General features: G+C 56.7%; 3 protein-coding genes across 3 annotated transcripts; all 3 read right to left on the bottom strand.

Annotated features, from left to right (window-relative positions):
* Window positions 1-257: 257 nt before the first annotated feature.
* On the bottom strand, window positions 258-1,469 carry F5144DRAFT_590147 (uncharacterized protein; the record flags this gene model as incomplete). The annotated part of the gene is made up of 1 exon (XM_066790134.1): window positions 258-1,469. The coding sequence occupies one exon, from the start codon at window positions 1,467-1,469 to the stop codon at window positions 258-260; it is 1,212 nt and encodes a 403-aa protein (XP_066646281.1).
* A 2,405-nt stretch (window positions 1,470-3,874) lies between these two features.
* Window positions 3,875-7,993, bottom strand: F5144DRAFT_108299 (uncharacterized protein). The gene is made up of 3 exons (XM_066782122.1): window positions 7,088-7,993; window positions 5,031-7,022; window positions 3,875-4,958 (listed from the first exon to the last, which is right to left on the bottom strand). Exons 1-3 carry the CDS (start codon window positions 7,713-7,715, stop codon window positions 3,886-3,888), a joined length of 3,693 nt encoding a protein of 1,230 aa, XP_066646280.1. The 5' UTR covers window positions 7,716-7,993; the 3' UTR covers window positions 3,875-3,885.
* A 695-nt stretch (window positions 7,994-8,688) lies between these two features.
* F5144DRAFT_108177 (CRM1 C terminal-domain-containing protein) lies at window positions 8,689-13,042 on the bottom strand. Its single transcript, XM_066782121.1, has 11 exons — window positions 12,819-13,042; window positions 12,705-12,734; window positions 12,570-12,642; window positions 12,439-12,510; window positions 11,660-12,381; window positions 10,838-11,600; window positions 10,315-10,785; window positions 10,028-10,257; window positions 9,823-9,970; window positions 9,353-9,773; window positions 8,689-9,286 (listed from the first exon to the last, which is right to left on the bottom strand). The coding sequence occupies exons 1-11, from the start codon at window positions 12,882-12,884 to the stop codon at window positions 9,049-9,051; spliced, it is 3,234 nt and encodes a 1,077-aa protein (XP_066646279.1). The 5' UTR covers window positions 12,885-13,042; the 3' UTR covers window positions 8,689-9,048.
* Window positions 13,043-13,252: the final 210 nt, after the last annotated feature.

Below are 13,252 nucleotides of genomic sequence, written 5' to 3'. Positions count from 1 at the left end.
AAAAACAAGGAAATCAAGTTGAGCGACGGTGACCCGCAGACTTTTAGGTCTGGGATATTAGGTCTTAGTAAAGGTTGCCGTATGGCCTCTTCGTAAACGCCGAAATGTAAGAAGAATATGAAAACAGGCGATTGTTGCAGCAAGAGCGTTTGTATGAGAAGCAAATGAAAAATAACGCTGGCCAATGTCGCAAAGGTATCATCTAACGAAAGCGAACCGGTGAGATCGACGTGAGGATGGTTTGTCGATTTGGTGGATCAGAAATTTTGCGAGATGCCAGCAGTTTGCTGCGGATAATGCGACGAGTTCTCGATGCGCGTGTTTCTCCTGGCTGTCACGTCCCGGATGACTGGCGAGCCGCCGGCATCGGTAGGTTGAGGGCCATAGCCGTTGTCCGTATAGGGGTTTCCGCTGCCATACTGGTCGTAGTATTGGTTGCCAGCGCCCACACCACCCGCACCCCCTCCGTAGGCGACACCGATGGGGCCGTCGCCAGAGCCGTCGGATCGGCCAGCGGCGCTATACGACGACGAGGCGTTCGAGGGGCCGCGGCGCACATCGGCACGGTTATTGGCAGCCGACGGGCCCATTGCCCCCAGAATCTCGCCCTCGGGAGACGGAGGCGCATCGCCCATGAGGGGCTCGCCGGATCGAGCGTCGGCCCTGGTGGGCGAAGCAGCGTCGGAATAAGAGGCGCCGGCACCGCCCGACATGGTCGTCGATGCTTTCCTTGTGTTCGAGCCAGCAAGCGTGGTGGAACCCCAGCCCCGGTAGCCCGCCGGGCTATCCTCCCTCATTTCGTAAGCAGTACCCGCAACGGCGGGGATCGTAGGGTCGGCGTTGGGGTTGTAGCCGTAGTCCTCGACCTCCTTCCGTCTCTGCTCTTCAGCGTCCTTGCGCTGCTTCCTCCTACGCCACAAGAAAATACCCAACAGGAGCAGAATAGCAACAGCCGCGATGGGAATAACCACGGCAACGGCGGTCCTTGCACTACCGTTCAGCCCCCCACTTGGCTCATCGGTGGGATCGATGGTGGAACCCGTTGTTGAAGTGGCCGAGGTCGATGGGTCGCCGGTGGGCTGGCCTGTAGGATTGGAGGGCTCGGTAACTGTTGTATATATTGTGCTCGTTGGCGGTGGGTTATTATCATCAGGGGTGGAGGAGCTCTGTGGAGGTGGTCTCGAAGTTCTGGATGTAGGCGGAGGGTCCTCTGATGAACTGGTAGATTGTGGAGGGGGAGGTGAGTTGGTTGTTGACGATGGCGGCGGATCCTCCGAAGATGATGTCGAGGATGCCGGAGGCGGTTCCTCTGAGGTTGATGTTGGGGGTGGAGGAGGCTCAGATGTAGACTCAGGCGGATCTGGCACCGACGGCGTCGACGACGGCACGTCGTCGGCCGCGCTTGTGTCGTTCGACATGACAAATATTTGGCGGCTAAGCCGTGGAAAGTTTCTGTACGGAATTGGCATGTTAGTGTATGAATTGCGCGGCATGGCATAATCGAATGCGTTACAATACGTCAAGGGAAGGAGCGCAGGAGGGATAAGGTCATTTCTCTATGCACCTATAACGGTGATGAGAATCAACCCACTTCGCGCTGCAGCGCTAAGAGGATGAGTGCAGCTGCGAGCTGCTTCAAAGAGAGACAAGCTGTGTCAAACTACTAACCTTCAAAGCAACGGCGAGGCCAACGATGGTCGCAAACTGGATAGCACGGGCGCAAGTGCTCAAGCGACAGCGAGGTTTGGATATGGCGCAGAAAGGGGTGTTTGAGAAGCAAAGCAGCGGGACCGAATGGATTGGCTCAGGGCGCGACGGCTCGGCGTGGACTGGACCACTTGGCGTCTGATCTCTGCAGTCGGGCGTCGGCGCGACGGGACTAGCAGCCCTAGGCGCTGGAAGCGAAAACAGGCGCGCGGCGAAAAAAACGCAAGACCGGCGCTTGGGAGTGACGTTTGACGACGCCGTCTCGTGTCGTCAAAATAGGTGACCCGAGAGAATGGAAAGTGTAAAAGACAAGGTGGTGGGCGGGAGAAGGGAAAGAGGACGCTGAGCTGACAGTGCGAAATTACAGGAAATTGAGCGCAGCTTTCTATTTCCGCCGAGATCCCAGGGTGCGCTTGGACATGCATCTGGCAGCTGCAGGGGTTCTGGCTGGGCTGTGCGGCCAGGACGCCCAATCCGGCGAAGCGGCGAGAGCGGTACGCAGACCCGCAGGCGATGACCACGCGCCAATTGTCCCACCTCGCGATGGGAAACCGACCCCGAAGATACGTTGCTTGTGGCGGAGGTGCAAGATAGTCGGTTTCTCGACACAGTATGGCTTTGCCCTGGTGTATCGGTGGCTGATCTCCCAATTTCTACCCGGTACAGAAGCGAGCTCGCGACTCTTGTCTTGCTCCCGTTGTTGACAAACTGCAAGATCAGTGGTTCGGACGAGGTGAACTCCGGGCCTGTTCCTGCGCTAATTCGGCTAGGCTTGGTGGGCTAGGTGGGGCTGAATCTCCGCAAAATCCATGGGCTAGGTAAACGGTTGAATTCTGCCCGGAACCCGGGAGCCCGGTCAAAGTCAGAAGGACAGAACAAAAGCAGAGGACCCCAAGAGAACTTGACAAGAGCTGGATCTGACCGCAAAGCTGGTGGCCATGTGTGAAATGTAAAGATTTTGCTTGTTTGGCGGACTCAAACAAATAATATCGAGTCAGGCAAATCAGGATCCGTGTAAGCTCGGGACGATCGGTTACCATCAGTTTTGGAAGGTGGACTTGCCTTCACAGTACCGGACACAGTGTTAGTAGTTACAAAAAAGAGTAAGTCCTGCCGGACAATGGCGCTGAGTAACTTGCTCTCTCACCATGACCCTTTCGTTGGCGCCTTCATGAAAAGCTATTTGGTCCTGAGTAATGGAATAACTTGCAGTTTCTCATCTTAACTTTTTCAATCGCTTGTCCGATCAATTGCAAGTAACCATTCCCGCGGATCCTAAGTGCGGGGCAGCAAGACATATAGCAAGGATTGCTTGTTCAATCAAGACCCAGCCATTGAAAACTTGGAATCCCTTTCGAACTTTTCCCCTTCTTCTTTCGCTCCAATGGGAGAGGGTCGCAGAGTGCCAAAACCTCGTGTTGAGCGCACAAACAAGTGGAGGCCCCCGACCTGATCAACGATTCGGCGACGGCCTCTCCCCAAGGAGGCTGTGTCCCATCTTGGCAAGTAGCAGAGCGCATGATCTTTGTTCGCTCGAGACGAAACACAGCGCCGCTCAGCTCGTAACAGGACACACGGAGGTTTCAATAGGAATCAGATTATTACACGACATTGCGGCTGGACAGCCCCCGCATGTTTGCAGCTTTTACTTATAGAATAAAGGTGAGAAGATAATCAGTCACGAGCGCCTTGATATTCTGGTCAGCATCAACCGCGTCAGCGATCAATCAAATAACTACCTATGAATGAACAGTCCGACTTTGTAGATGACGACTCATGGCCCCCATCTAACCCTAACCCCAATTGAATTACACCACCAACACTTTGGCTTGTCTTCAACCGCATAAACTCAGATAGGTTGAGGTTATAACGCCACAGATGGGAGATGAGTTAGGACTCAGATGATATTGACCTCTCAAATGGTATACATTTTAGCCACTACGCCGTCATCTATCCAAGCCATGATATCCCTCTCTCCACCTGCCCAAGAAACCAAATAAACCGAGACAGAGCAAGTTCTTTACATCCACCACATATACACAATACACTGCAGTGCCATATACTCCCGCCTTTATTCCACCCCCTTTGCATCTCCGCGTACATTACCAACCTCCTAAACCCCATCAACCCCCCCAGAACAACCACTCCTCCAAAACCCACCCTTCCCACCCCCACCCCTTACTTCAACCCAAACCCCTCACTCTCCCACACCGCCCTCCACAGCACCTCCACAAACCTCTCGCGGTCTGTCGCTCGCCACAAGCCGACCGAGTTGAAGCAGGTGCGCGCGGTGGGGAAGCGCCCACACTCGTCTCCGAGACACGCGACACGTATGGCCAGCGACGCCGCCCCCAGCGCGGGCAGCCGGTCACTGCCCGTGATGAAGGCTAATAGACGCCGTTGGTTGAGTGGCGGGGCGGTTTGGAAGGCCTCCCAGAACCAGCGGATGGTGGGCTCTTCTTCTTCGTCGTTCTCGTTGTCGTCGTTGCTTTGTTGTTGCTCTTCGGGGTTGGTTGTGGTGGTGGCGGCGGTGGACTTACCCGCCCGCCGCCGCCGCCAGCCATCATACACGGCAACCGCACGCAGCGCAGCAACATCCAACGGCGCACCATCCGACACCCCCGCAGACCCCCGTACCAACAACTCAATCTCCTCCGGCCGAAACAGCGACAGCGCCCCCCCACCCGTTCCCCCCGCACCACCACCACCACAAACCGTAAAAAACCCCCTCTTAAACGGCTCAAACTGCCTCGCCACCGACCCCTCCAGCGCATGCCGCACGTACGCATCCACATACTCACGACGATTCGCATTCGTGACCGCGCGACGGTCGCCGCCGGGACAGAGCGGGGCGCGGTCGACGGCGCCGTAGCGCGCGGCGTCGACGGCAAACACCAGCCCGAAGGTCTCCTCGACGTCGCCGTCGTAGTCGAGGAGTTGGCGGAGGCCGCGCGCGAGGGTGGGGCGGTATTCGGCGAGGTCGTCGAGGGTGTAGGTCATGGGGGGGCGGGGGTGGGTGGTGGTGTTGTGGGGGGTGGTGGTGGTGTGGGTTGTTGTTGGGGTGGAGGGGGGGAGCGGGGCGGCGGCGAGGAGTTTGCGGAAGGCGAAGGGGGGGAGGGCGACGTCGAGGATGGTGGAGTTGTAGATGGCGAGGCCGAGGACGACGCCGACGAGGAAGAATTGCTCGGAGGGTTCGAGGGAATTGGGGTTGAAGTAGCAGTAGTGCGAGTCTTCGTCATAGAGGAACATGCCTGGATGCGAGTAGGTGAGTTAGTGGATTAGATTGGGTGTGTGTGTGTTGAGAGGGACGGGATGGGACGTACCGTGGTCGGGGTTGAACACCTCCCGCACCAGGAGCAGAAACCACTCCTTCCGCAACCCCCCGGCATCGACACCCTCTTCGCCCTTGAAGACGATCTTGAGCTTCTTCTTGATATCCTCCCCCCCGCTCCCAATCACCTCGCTGACGGCCTTCAAGCTGTCATCCACGAGGCACTCTCGGCGGATGTTCAAAACAAAAAACTGCTGCACCACACGGTTGGTCAGGATACTATCAAAAAAGGCATCCCTCGCCTTATTCGACATCTGCCGCCTAGCATCATGCTCAAGAATCTGAATCTTAGCCCCGATGCTCAAGAGGAACGGGTGCTGGCAGAAGGAGAAGCGGCCCTGTCTGCGCTCCCACGCCTCGAACTCGCCCACGAGGTCCGCGTCGTCGAGCAGCGTCATGTAGAAATCGCTCGTGGCGAGGATCTGGCCCGGCGCGTGGACAAGCTCGCGGTGCCTGTTGCCGGGGCTGTCGGGCCGGTTGGCCAGGCCGCGGTGGGCGTGGCCCATGTTGTTGGCGGCGAACAGGAAGCCGAGGACCTGCGCCGCGGCTTTGATCTGCCAATCTTCCTGGTAGACTACCTGCTTCTTCTTCTCCTGTTGCTTCTTGGCTCGCTGAGAGTGGCCCAGCGCGGCGTGGAGCGCGGCCGGGGAATGGCTGGGCCCCATGTTGGGGATGAGACCGCCCATGTAGTCGACCTGGCTCTCGTGTTTCTTCTCGTTTTGTCGGATCAAACGGTAGGCGAGGAAGCCGGAGACCAGGTCTTTTGTCTGCACAAAGGACGGCTCGGAATACCTGGCGAACCAGGCCACGAGATGGCTGTGGCACTCGGCGGGCGTGTTGGACATAAGTCCCACAATGCGTTTGATGATGACTGAGTGCCGGCCTGACGCGGGCCCAGAACCCCGAGGCGACGCGCTGCTCGGTGTTGGCAGGGGGCTCGTTGATTGATATGCACCAGCATACGGTTTGTATGAAGCGTGTAGAAGGGGGTTCGCTGTGATGATGAGCAGGAACCGGAGATCCCGGGGCACAGTGAGGGGCCGCCCGGGGCGTTTGAGAATGGACTCAGAGGCTTTCAGAAGCGCCCTATGGGCATGTTCCTGTCCGGCGAGGATTTGTTTCTCGATGTCCTGCAGCGCAGCAGGAGGCACGGCAAGGGCTGGGTCTTCGGCCACCAAACTCTCGTAGACGGCTGACCAAGCCCGTGCCGGCTCGATGGCTGTCCGGTACCACTCCTCAAGCGATGTCCAGTCTATGTACGGATTCCTCGGGCTGACGATTGAGGGACCACTCTGGCTCCTACCGGATGGCGTTCTCGCCGGTGCTTCCTCGTGTCCAATCCACCATGTACCGTTCTCGGCAAAATCACCCACGAGCAAGAGCTTGGGGTCCAGGTCGGGGACGGGGTAGCTGGTGCTCCGACTTTCCCGACGAGCGCCGGTGTGCTCGGAAGGACGACGGGGCCTAGTCTCGGCCCCGTGGCTGGCATGGGGCTGGACCCGAGGAATTAAGAAAGATGTGTTTAGACACTGAAACGTAGTGAAGCACTGGACAATATAGTCTTCGAGCGGCTTAAATACCCTCCTGGCCTCCCCCCCCGGACTCGGGGGCGGATGGCGCGGGCGGGCCCCAGGTCCCGGTGGCATGGGGTTGTGGAGGGGAGACCGTTTTTCTGGGGACGTGGAATACATTTTTGATGTAGTGCCAGCCCAGCTGGGGGCGCGACGGTGCAGAGCTGGGCTTCTAGGTGGACCAGGACTCAGCCGTGGCTCAAAATTCAGAGAAGTCTTGGGCCGCAGGGACGGAGGAGCCGTGGTCGATGGCGTGGGCACCCTAGCATAATCGGGTGTGAGAAATGACGGCTTGACGGGAGACTCCTTGTCAGGGGTAGGGCCACCAGTCTGTTTCTTCAAAGTCGAAGTTAGAAATGCACGAAGGCACTGGTCGACTAAAACCTTGGTATATCGAAGGGATATTGTTTTGTCTGCATCATAGGTCAGCCCTCGATGATCAAACCCAGGTGCAGGAAGCAACTCCATCCATAGGTACCTTTTGGTGCAGGCTGCTCCTCGAACGTCACCGCCACCTCCTGGGGGTCCTCCCTCCTAGCATCACGGTCCACCGGTGATACATCGTTGATAGTCAGGCAAATGGTACACCTGAACATATGCAGCTCCTTCGGCCAGCGCACCAGCGACCCGCACGTCATACAGCGCCCCGTCGCAAAGTCCCTGCTCCCCACCGAAGAACCATTCCGATGCCCACGCACCGGGGGCTGATTCCCCTTGATGCCGAGCCCCTCGCCGGTAGAATCAGATCCGGACTCTTCGGCGCCGGCCATGGTAGCGGATCGCTTCTTCTTCCTGCCCGAGAACAGCGACGGAAACGGATGGCTCACGGAGCGGGTATGGCGGGGCCGGGGGTGGAGATTTTCATCCGAGCTAGAATCGTTTTGGAGCTGGTGGTTTTGCATGTTATCCCACGCATCGATTTCCGAGACCCGGGAGGCGCTTCTGTATCGCCCGACGGTGGGTCTGCCACGCCCACCGTGGTGAGGCGTCAAGTGCTGGTCTCGGCCAAAGCCCGGCGTGGGTGCGGGTGCGGGTAATGTGGGTTCCGCCGGACGGTGCGAGCCGCCACCGCCTCCTCCTCCTCCTCCCCCAGGCCACGGAGCCATGATTGCTCTCGTTGTCCCGTATTGCGTGTTGTCTGGAATGTGGAGATGATGTCTTTCATCCGAGACCCCTCGGTTTCGGGAGCTTCTGCCAACTGGAATGCGGCCGTCCAGTCGAGACGGTTTCGAATTGACGACTTGAAACTCATAAAGTAGTTCCTTTCAGCGTAGCTGTCTGATTCCAGAGGAGAAATGTCGAAGGCATTGAGTGGAAAGATGATGCAGCACAAGCTGAACAAACACACGCGACCTTCAGACCCAGCTAGCCCCTTACTAAGATAGGTATGTACTCTGTAACTCAACAGGGGTAAACGTAGCCGATGGGGCGCGAATGTTGACGTCGGAGCTGACGTCGAAGACGGGACGGAACAAAAAGCAATGGCCAAAATCCCCGACGCCGTCGCCGTCTCCGTCGGGCCAAGGAACAAGGCAGTAGCAAGTCTTGCAACAAAAAGTTGAAATAAATCAACAAAGGGCTGAAGACCGGGAGTCAGCAAGCGGCTGAAAGAGTGGTGTGAGTTGGCGACCCTCGGGCGATCTTTCTTGGGACCTGACCCCCTCTAACCATTCATCGAGCTCAGTCGCCGGACACGGCGGATCCAATGCCGGGAGCTCAAAAAACAATGAAACACAAGCAATCTGAAACTGTGGCAGCCATGCTTGACCATCTGCAGGAACAAAAACCCAAAACCTGGATCTGGGTACAGATCTGTAGGTACGCCAAATACGAGAGGAGAGAGGCCCAACTGCCCGCCCGCTCGGCATGTTGACCCCATTTGACTGCTTCGCTTCTGTGGGGTGCAGCAATCTTCAGCGCCTGCAAGGGCAGCGACAGATGCGGGAAGCCTTGCGCTGCTGGCGCTAACGCTAATGAGGGCCCCTGTCAAGTAGGGACTGTATATCCAGCCCCAATATGCACTGTGCGGCAGCTCTGTGGTACACAATATCGTGCAGGTGAAGTCCCAATGGGCTACAGAGACAGTCGACTTAAAACTTAACCACAGACGAGGCCCAGGCACAAACCAAGAGCAGAGAGATACAGAGATCATACCCTCTTCTATTGGTATCACTACAAAGGGTCCGCGAGATAAACACCCTAGAATAAAAGAAAGAAAAAACACATCGTTCCTCCCACAGGCCGCGCGGCCCGGGACCTGAGTTGATCTGAGTATCAAGCCCCATTTTAACAAATCAGAGCCACCGAGACTAGAAGGAGATGTCACAGCCCGTAAAACTCCCATCCGTCACCATTACCCTCACCACCACCACCCGCAGTTGTTCCCCCCACCCCATCATGGGAGGGCGCAAACTCCGTCCTCAGCTCTTCGCCCTGTAGTCACAGCTCATCCTCCTCGAGCTCTGACGGCTTGAGCAGGCCGCCCACCTTGGACCGGCGCTCACGGTCCGCCGCCGTGGCGTCGCGTTCCTGCTGCTCCTTCTCGACCTGGTACAGCTCCGCGTTGTCGCCGGCGAACTCACGGAGGGCGATGAGGAAGTCGCGCAGCGTGAGACGGAACTTGTCGTACTGCGTGTTGAGCGTGAAGAGGCTCTCGGCAAAGGCCGTGATTTGGGCTCTAAAGAAAACGAATTAGATCGTTGCTGCCCGGTTAGACCAGCGGCGTGGGGGAAATAAAACGTACGGTGTGAGATTGCCAAACGCGTTCTGCAACAAGGTGCTAACGAAGTTGCCCAAGAATTCGCGGTTGCTCGTGCCGGGTTGCGCCTGGTCGGGCTGGTAGATGGGTCCCTGGATCTTCGGCTGCGTGGCGTCGGCGGGGGAAATGAAGTAGAACAGCCGCATCAGCAGCATCGACTGCGTCTTGAAGCCGGCCTTGTGGTCCTGGTCCGTCAGGACGAAGAAGACATCCTGCAGAATCGTGATGAAGAACTGGTTGAAGAAAGCATTCGAGGTCTGCACGTCCGTCTTCTCGGCAATGTTGTTGATCAATTCCAGGCACATGTTCAGCCCGGCCGTTTCGACGTCGCGGTTGTCGTGCTTGCTTGCCCACAGGCAAGAATCGATCACAAACTTGAACTGCCGGTTGTCAAGCTTCAGGAGAGCTGCAACTTGTTAGTCCTATCCTATAAAACCTCGAATAAAACAACATACCAGGGAAGCAGTGAAGGTTGATCGCCCGGAGAAGGTTGAAGAACTCGACACGATGCTCGGGGAACTCGGAGAAGTCCTTGTTGATCATGTCCAGGGTGCATTCGAAAACGTTCTCCATGATCACGGGTACTTGGTCCTCCATAAGGCCCTAGTTTGTAGATGTCAGCCATTGTCAAAACAGTCACGCCCGCTGATCGAGGCATACCGAAAGTTTGGTAATCATGGCGGTCATGGCCTTCAAGACCTCGGCATCGCGAGCACCGGCGACATTGCGGCTGTAGTCAACCAGCACAGAGTCGAGAAGCTGAGGTACCATCTGGGTCCGAACGGCTTGCAGATCCTCCGCCTTGTCGACAAAGGTCTCGATAAGCTTCAGGATCTCCTTTTTAATGGTCCGCAGACCGCGGACCTTGGGCATCTTGGTCGCAATCTCGCCTAGGAACAGTAAGCATATACAGAGACCCGAGAGACGGAATCAGAATAAGCACATACCTTCACGGGCAACCGCCTCAGAGATAAGCTGGCTGGTCGCCGCGTACATCTGCAGCATGTCGTTGTACAGGCGGCCGATCTGAGGGAAGAAATAGGGCCCGATAGACGAGCAGGCCGACACATTGGTCTTCATGATGTTGCCAATAATCTTGATGGTATCGGCGTCCTGCAGAATGGCGGGGTTTATGGTCGCCTGCTTGATGATCTCGTCCCAGGCGGCGTTCGGGATGGCCATCAGCTCGGACAGGAGGCGCTCCTGCTGATTTCTATTCCCCTGGGCCGCCACCATATAGCCACATGCCTCATAGAACGTGTGAACTTGTTGAGGAGTCAGATCGCAAGTGATCTTACCAAGATTGCGGATAATCTCCTCGATGAACGGCTCGTTCTCGCTAGGTTGGAGCGCAACGAAGTGACGCCTGCACTGCTTGGCGATCTTGATGAAAGTATCGCAGGCCATGTCCTGGACGCCTAGTGAGGGTTAGCAAGGCGGAGTCTCTTCGGGGGATCAGGTTTGACTCGCCTTCGTGAGACTCATGCATGAACTCAAAAAGCTTGTTGACAACCGTCTTCAGGAACTTCCAATGGGCCTTGAGGAACCGCGGATATTGCCCCACAATATACATAATGTTGCTGGCCACCACGGCTTTGTTGTCCTTGCCGCGCTTCATTTCGGTAAGGCCGAGCAAATCCTTGATCACGGTGACGAGGAACCGCTTCTCTGTCTCCTCGTTCATGGCCAGAGAAATGGAACCGATAGCCCAGCACAGGACGTTGCAGTTGTGCCACGACCACTCGGACCCGTCTACCTGCCGCGCCAGTTTCTCCGTCATGATCTGCTCGGTGTCGATGACATTCAGATGAGTGAGGTAAACGAGGCACTCCCGAATCGTCTTGTAAAGTTGAACCGTGTCCGTCTCTTTAACGAATTCGCGGACAATTTCGCCCTCTTCGTTCTCCACGATCAGAACTTCCTCCGGCCTGACCATCTTCTCGATCATGACCACCCGTAGGTTCGACAAGACCTCGTTGTACTTGTGCTTGCGGAGCGGGTAGTTGGTGAGCAGAGCCGGGTTTGGCGCGCCGCCACCACCCATCACCCCCAGAGACATCGAGGTCATGTCGGAAATGGGCAGCGACTGCATCTCCTCGTAGAGCTCTTGGACAAGTTTCAGCCAGTAGTCGAGGCAGATCTTGAAGATTTCGCGGTCGTCGATCTGGGAAATTCGAATCAGGTAAAAGTGGCCGTGGGTGAGGAAGTCCCGATTCGGGAGGTTTTCAATGAGCTGCACCGCGGGTCAGTTTACCAGAGCACATATGTGTTGAGCCAGCCACAGAAACTTACCGGCAAATGCATGCCGTAGAAGTTGCAGAGAAAGAGCGCCAAGTTTTGGATAAACTCCTGGTCGCGGGAGTTGCTCTGTGGATATGTCGTCTTGAGGTCCATGTCCAGGGGGATAATGTTGGAAATAGATGTCAAGACCTCGGTAAACATCTTGACCAGCTGCTCATCATACGAGTTCATCTGGCCAGGGCCTCCCGTTTGCAAACCGCCAATCTCGGTCAAGCACTGCAGCGTGATGTTCCGGAACTCCGGTACCTCAAGGAACCTTGTCCGGAGCGTCTCGATCAAGGGCGTCTCAAAGATATATCCCAATGGAATCCAATTACAGAAGCGCAAGAGCGTCTCCAAGGTGGCCTTGATAAGGCTCGGCTGGTCGGCGCTGTTGAGGATCTCCTGGCAGAGCTGGAAGATCTGTGAAAACTCGGCGCACATGGTTGTCTTCAGGTTGCGGGTTTTGGTCGACGTCATCTGCTCGGCAGAGTAGTCGAAGACCTCCTCGGAGAGAAGGCGTAGGATGATCATGTTGTTCTCGCATACCGACAAACTCGAGTGGCAGGCGGAAATGATCTCGTTGATGAACGTAGGCCAGTTGTGGGGCCATTCCTGCTTTAGGACCGAGACGAGGACGAGGTTGAGCTTGTTGAGGAGGGTGCGGTGAGTTTTGAGAGCCTCCTCGCTGTTGGAACACTGCAGGATGTACTGCACGACGAAGTTACGGATTCCTATTATTTGTCAGCCGCCTGCCCCCGTCGATACCAGCGATGGCGCGGGCTGCTTGCCTTGACACTGGTCCCGTGGGAGGACCTTCCACCTTGTGGTGATCACATTATCGAGGACTTGTAGACCCAGAACTATTTTATCGTCAGCGACCCCGTGATACTCCCAGTGCCGAACCATGGGGGGTGCAAACATTTGGTTTGTTCGTACGTCGCCCTCGACAGGATATCATCCACCATCAACCAGGCATCGGGATCCTCCTTGAACTGCAACGAACGGTTAGTCAAAATCGCGGGGCAGTTCGGTGGGTCGGTGATCGTGGACGTGCCTGGTTCAGAGCGGCTTGGGCAGCTTTTTGCTATTACAATGACAAGAGTCGTTAGCATCAAGATTCGCACAACAGCTGAATCCTCCCACGGTAGGAAGTCGTGTGTATGTTTACCTGCTCGCCGCGGCCCTCATAGAAGGCGCGAACGGTGGCGTCCAACTCCTCGATGGAGACGGGCATGGTCGCACGCCTTGTTACGTAGCCGGTCGAATCTCCAAGGAAAGCCTAGCGAACGGGTGCGGACCAATGCGCAGGAAGAGGTTGAGATTTGGTGTTGAGGGGGCGATGCAGAACGAAGGTCGGCTACGTTCTGATGCGGGGGTTTTGGAATGGAAAGTGCAAGTATGTAGGTACGCAGGGTCCGGGAGGGCGGTCAAGGTCTTGAAAGAGAGGGCTGAGCGGAATGACGGAAGCATGGAAAAGAGATTGAGGATCGGGTCGAAAGCTCCAAAGGCCGAACCCCACCAGCCTCTCGATTGTCGCTGCAACCCCGCCTTCAAGCGGCAGACGCTGTTGTGCTGGCGTTTGGGAAGCTCCAGCGCGACCCC

The sequence above is a fragment of the Chaetomium tenue genome (assembly GCF_020726465.1).
Source record: "Chaetomium tenue strain MPI-SDFR-AT-0079 chromosome Unknown F5144scaffold_2, whole genome shotgun sequence".
Taxonomy (NCBI): domain Eukaryota; kingdom Fungi; phylum Ascomycota; class Sordariomycetes; order Sordariales; family Chaetomiaceae; genus Chaetomium; species Chaetomium tenue.
This window is presented reverse-complemented; position numbering and strand designations above follow the sequence as displayed.

Coding starts and splice junctions, on each gene's coding strand:
- F5144DRAFT_108299 (XM_066782122.1), bottom strand. CDS start 7,715: ATGGCTCCGTGGCCTGGGGGAGGAGGAGGAGGAGGCGGTGGCGGCTCG. Junction 7,023..7,087: donor GGAGCAGCCTGCACCAAAAG/GTACCTATGGAT, acceptor CCTATGATGCAG/ACAAAACAATATCCCTTCGA. Junction 4,959..5,030: donor GGTGTTCAACCCCGACCACG/GTACGTCCCATC, acceptor ACTCGCATCCAG/GCATGTTCCTCTATGACGAA.
- F5144DRAFT_108177 (XM_066782121.1), bottom strand. CDS start 12,884: ATGCCCGTCTCCATCGAGGAGTTGGACGCCACCGTTCGCGCCTTCTAT. Junction 12,735..12,818: donor ATGAGGGCCGCGGCGAGCAG/GTAAACATACAC, acceptor TCATTGTAATAG/CAAAAAGCTGCCCAAGCCGC. Junction 9,287..9,352: donor GCGTTTGGCAATCTCACACC/GTACGTTTTATT, acceptor CGTTTTCTTTAG/AGCCCAAATCACGGCCTTTG.